General features: G+C 40.9%; 2 protein-coding genes across 2 annotated transcripts in view; both read right to left on the reverse strand.

Moving 5' to 3' along the window:
- Positions 1 to 5,695, reverse strand: part of PCDHAC2 (protocadherin alpha subfamily C, 2) — a 294,194-nt gene that overhangs the window by 263,952 nt on the left and 24,547 nt on the right. The gene's annotated exons all lie outside the window — the stretch shown is intronic.
- LOC102877547 (protocadherin alpha-7-like) overlaps positions 1 to 5,695 on the reverse strand; it is an 18,765-nt gene that overhangs the window by 10,860 nt on the left and 2,210 nt on the right. Inside the window, exons 2-4 of the mRNA XM_006891190.1 lie at positions 5,414 to 5,690; positions 4,536 to 4,649; positions 151 to 1,317 (exon numbers count right to left, since the gene is read on the reverse strand). Coding sequence (XP_006891252.1) covers positions 151 to 1,317; positions 4,536 to 4,649; positions 5,414 to 5,690 — 1,558 coding nt within the window. The remainder of the gene's footprint in view (positions 1 to 150; positions 1,318 to 4,535; positions 4,650 to 5,413; positions 5,691 to 5,695) is intronic.

Genomic DNA, 5,695 nt, shown 5'->3' on the forward strand with positions numbered 1-5,695 from the left:
GGCAGGGGCGCCCCCGTCCCGCGCCGTCACCACCAGATCATAGGCCGGCACGCTCTCGCGATCCAGGGCGCTGTCCAGCACCAGCGAGTAGTAATTCTTGAAGGTGGACAACAGCTTGAATGGGGTCTGGGGTGTCAAGGTGCAGGTCACTTGACCGTTAGCTCCTGAATCGCGATCAGATACGCTAATCAATGTGATGACTGTGCCTGGTTGTGCATCTTCTGAGACAGGAAGGGACAGAGATGTGATAGTCAACTGTGGCGCATTGTCATTAGCATCCACAACATCCACCAAAACAGTAGAGTGTCCAGACAGTGGTGGAAAGCCTTTATCAATAACCTCTACTCGAATTTTGTAGGCTTTATGCTCTTCAAAGTCTATATGTCCTATTACGGTAATTTCCCCAGTTAAAGGGTCTATGTGGAATTTAGACTTTATATCTGAAGAAATATCACCAGAGAACGCGTAAATAATAGCCCCATTGAGGCCTTCGTCTAAATCTGAGGCATTTAGCTTAATTACTAAGGTTCCTTTAGAGACATTTTCTGGCAGGTTCACTTTATAGAGCGTTCTGTCAAAAACTGGCGCATTGTCATTGGCGTCAAGCACAGTGATGATTAACTGAACAGTCCCGGTCAGCTCAGGTTTGCCTCCATCAGTGGCCGTGAGCACTAAGGAAAGCTCCGGCGTTTCCTCCCTGTCTAAAGCTTTCTGTAATACAAGCCCAAGAGGTTTTACCTGATCCTCATTTGTTGGTACATCCAGCGAGAAATAGGCACTGGGACTCAGTCTGTAAGTCAGCAGAGCATTGGCTCCAATGTCTGCATCTGACGCGCCCTCTAGCGGAAATTTAGAGTCTAACAACCTGGATTCTGCGATAAACAGATTCCTTTGTGTGGCTGGGAATACAGGCGCGTTGTCGTTAATGTCCTTCACCTCCACCTCCACGTGGAAGACCTGCAGCGGCTTGTCCACGATCACCTCCAGGTGGATACTGCACCCCGCGCTCCGCCCACACAGCTCCTCGCGGTCGATGCGAGAATTCACAAACAGAATGCCGTTCTGCAGATTCACCTCCAGAAGGTCCCCGCGGCCTTTGGACGCCACCCGGAACAGGCGCGGCACCAGCTCCGCCAGCTCCAGCCCCAGGTCCTGCGCGATGCGGCCCACGAACGTGCCGTGTTTGGCCTCCTCGAGCACCGAGTAGTGGACCTGGCCGCTCCCCGCCTCCCAGCCTGCAAATATTATCTGAAATAGCAATAGAACCCGGACTGGTAGTTCACCTGGACCCGGAAACACCATTTCAAATTCTTGTTTCTTTGAAAGACAAATCATGGAGATTTGTCTAAACATATAAAGGAATGTCCTTATATCTTTAGTCCAATCTTTACGTGCTCGCCATTGTTGAGCATCCGGAAAGTGAATGAGAGTGGATCGTCTTTCCAATGGGAAAAGGGATGAATTCTTTTTGTCTTGAACATGAAGGATTTCGCGGAGAAGGGCGACATCATGTGGCCCAAATAGTAAGTTTGAATTACAGAATTATCTTCATTCATTAAATAACAATGCTTTCTTTCCACCTCTGATTATTTTTTCTTTGTTAATAAAGTGTAGGATAGTATTTTCAGGTTTGCTGAAATAATTTGTTGAGATTGATTACCTTTGAAAATTGAATTTGACCATAATTCCTAATTCCTTGAAAATTTCATGATTAGTTATAGAATAGAAACCAAAGTGACAATAAAATACGTTATTTCATAATCTTAAATGTTAAATCCCTTTGTTCTGGAGTCTGAAAACTCTTAATGTTCCAAAATGGCTTCTTAACTATAGAGATATTGGATATCAAAAAACTTCTACTGGAAGAGAAACTTAGAAATATTCTCTTTCAGAACGGTAAGAATATAAACAACTAATGCAGAGTTATTTAATGAGTAAACAAAACAACTGAGATTTGGAGTCTTTGACAAAGACTTTGTATTAATTTTGTGATAGAACACAATTTTGTGATAGATATATCAAGTGTAAGCTACTCTTCTTTTTAAGTTTACAGAGCAAATTCTTGTGAGATGTACTCCCATCTTTCCAACTGCACATAAATAATTGTATCTGAATTCTAATGCTTCCTACATTTCATATATGCTGTAATGGACTTTGCTATAATAGTTTCATTCTTTGATAATTACAGTAGGTTTTATTGTGTCTACTGGTCCATTTCATTTTCTTTCTTCTTTCCCTTAACTCTTATTTATGAAAACAACTTTTATTCACTGGCATCAGCTGAGCAACAGTTTCACACCTCTTGGTAGCTTTCATGTAACTTTGGAAGAGAGGCAAATTTCTTAGTATACTACTCAAAGTTACTCAAGAGATAGTCCTGTGTTACTTTTCCTATCTTATACTCTCTTATGTTTTAACCAAACTAAACCATTCTCTGTTTCTAGGCATATGTGGGGTTTCCTGTATACTCATACTTACCTAGTCTTCAGCTTTCCTGAAACTATATATTGTGCTAAATATTCTCTCAAAGGAAACATTTCTATTTAAAAAAAGTCTTGATTTGTATATACATTTTGTGACTTGTTAATTCAATGATTCCTAGAACAGAATCAAAATTTTTGAGACCTACAGAAACCCTATTTTAAAGTTTACTCAAGAGTGATAGCTTTGGGAAAAAAAAATAGTGATAGCTTTGGTCCTCTATTTCATAACTTTTAAAAAATTTCATTACATATCACCATCTGGAGAAATGGTGCTCTTTAGTAATAAAATGATAATAGATAGTGTCAACTTTGCATACATATGTGTATCCTTTGGGGGGGAATAAAATTAGATGATATTATTAATTACTTCAATCCTGTCAAGAATGGAAAAATAGACGCCCCAAGCCCAACCTCAGAATCTAGTAGCCCTTACACAGTTTCTAAGTATAGAAAAACACACCATTCCTGCTTTGTTGTTGCCGTTATGTGCCCTCACGACGCCTGAGACTCATAGCAACACTATGTACAACAGCCCTAAAGCCTGCTCTATCCTGTGCCAATCTTACTGTCTCTGATGCACCTACCCTCATTACCCCAGTGACAAATCAATCCATCTCATCGAGGGTCTTCCTCTCCTGTGCTGGCCCTCCACCCTCCCAAGCATAACGTCATTCTCCAAGGACTGGTTCCTCCTTGCAACATGTTCCAAGTATGTCAGATGAAGCTTCGGGATCCTTGCCTCCAAAGAGCAGTCTGTTTTCGCCCTATCCAGGATGAATTTGTTCGTTCTTTTAGCAGTCGATGGCATATTCAATACTCTTCTCCAACTCTTCTCAAAGGCATCAATTCTCCTTTTATCATCCTTAGTCATTGTTCAACATTCTTACACTTAGCAAGTGATTGCAAAGACCATGGCCTGTATCAGGCACACCTTAGTCTCCAGAGTGACACTCCAGAGTGACACTGTTGCTCTTCAGTACTTTGGAGAGGTCTCTAACAGCAGATTTTTCCAATGCAATATGTCTTTTAATTTCCTGGCTGCTGGTGCTAAGAGTGTTGATTAACTAAAGCTGTTACCAATCTCAATCTCTTCACCATTTATCATGATGCTGCCAATTTGTCCAGTGGTGAAAATCTCTGTTTTCTTGATATTGAACTTCAATCCATGTTGAAGGCTGCAGTCCCTGATCTTCTGCAGTCCTTGATCTTCAGTGGTACAAGTAGGGTTGTGCCGTCTGAATAATGAATAATGCAGATATTGATGAGTTTTCCTCCAATCCTGATGCCACATTTTTCCTCATAGAGCCCTGACTCCCAGATAATCTGTTCTGCATATAGATTGAAAAGGTATGGAGATACGGCACAGCCGTGGAGTACATCCTTTCCAATTTTGAAGCATGCAGTGTTTCTTTTCTCTGTACTGACAACTGTCTCCTGGTCCAAGTATAGGTTTTGCATAAGCATGATCAAGTGTTCTAGGATTTCCATTCCTTTCAGAGTTAGCCACAGTTTGTCCACACAGTCAACTCCTTTGCATAGTCATTGAAACACAAATAGACATTCCTGTGGTACTCCCTGCTTTCAGCCAAGATCCATTTAACATTAGCTACAATATCCCTAGTACTACAGCCTCTTCTAAACGCAGCCTGAACTTCTGGCAGTTCTCTGTTGATGTGCTATTCCAGTCGTTTTTAGATAATCTTCAGCAGAATCTTGCTTGTATGTGAAATTAATGATATTGTTTGATAATTTAGGTAGCCTAATTTTCTAAGCTATCCAATGCTGTGAAACAGAATTGGTGGAAAATTTAATCAAGGAAGAATGACTTACAACATAGTACTTAATCACTATGCTGTCTTCATGTAAAGGCATATTGAAAATTTAAAGAGTCAGTTCTCAAAATGGCAAACAGCTTTAATATCGCATAGACATAGACTGGTTCACTATGAAAAGAACTCCGAATGAAATTCAAACATATATAAAAAAGTGTTTCCAAGGAAAACAAATTGTTCATTAATTTATTTTCTCAAAGTTTAAACTCTCTTTAATTACTAGCCCTGGTGGCATGGTAGATAATATATGAAGCTGCTCACTAAATGAAATGGTCTGCACGTCAAATACACTAACTGATCCAAAGCGAAAGCCTGGGTCCATATGAGTTGAAATCTGCAAGAGTGATATTGGAGTTATTATCATAAGTTGAGCAAACCATAAAAGGAACAAGGCAATTAGAAGAACACAGTTTTCCCTAGTCAACCCTTATCTTAATCACTGTCACCCTGTTAACTACTGTTTTGTCCTTTATCCCTAAATGAATTTACAAAGTAACAATAAGTGACCATTAGCGGCTCTGAGGGAGCAAGATGGGCAATCTCCTCCCAGGTAATTACCTCCAGCCTCAGGAGCCTCTGACTCAGTGACAACTATTGAATGAGAACGTCTCTTGCGATCACAAAGTTCAGAGAATAAGATCGGATGGGCAAAGTTTCTATACAACACGGATATTGAACATACCGGATAAATAAAAAGTCCTTCACAGACAAAAGTCGAAAAGGAAACTGCTGAGTTGGTGTTAAATGTCAACGTATTAAAACGCAAGCAAATACAAAATGCCTCCCCTTTCAAGTATAAAGAAATGGAAAAAATCCAAACTTTTATGTAAGTCAATGAAACACATATCATAAATCTTATTTAACGCAATAATTACATAAAAGAAAATAAAAACATGAGAGAGTGAAGGCCATTGATTACCTGGTTATATTTAAATGAACTGGTAAGACAATGGAATTTTCTTCATTAACGTAAATAAAACTACAAGATGCAAGTACGTTACCAACAGCGCGCAATTTTTTATGGGAAGAAATAGACCAAAGTGAAAGGATGTTGAAATTCTAACTTAAACATTAAAATGGATGAAAATTCATACTTACGTTGTTACTACAATCGTCTTGATCTTCATTTAAATCTTGATTCTTGACAATATCTGCTGCTACTGGACACGGGGGTAGGCTAGGGCTGAAGGCCATAAGGTCGGTCTTGGGCGGCCCCTCCCCAGAGCACACCCTCTGCCTACTCTGCTGGGAGCACGACCAGCTCCCCACCGCACTCGAACACACGAGCCTCGGCTTCCCCGGACCGCACGCGCCCTCTGCCGGCGGCGCCGAGCACCGCAGCGCCGTGTACAGCAGCAGCGTCAGCACCAGCAGGCTGGA

This window comes from Elephantulus edwardii, unplaced genomic scaffold, assembly GCF_000299155.1.
Source record: "Elephantulus edwardii isolate Elephantulus edwardi_28Jun2011 unplaced genomic scaffold, EleEdw1.0 scaffold00095, whole genome shotgun sequence".
NCBI classification, from domain to species: Eukaryota; Metazoa; Chordata; class Mammalia; order Macroscelidea; family Macroscelididae; genus Elephantulus; species Elephantulus edwardii.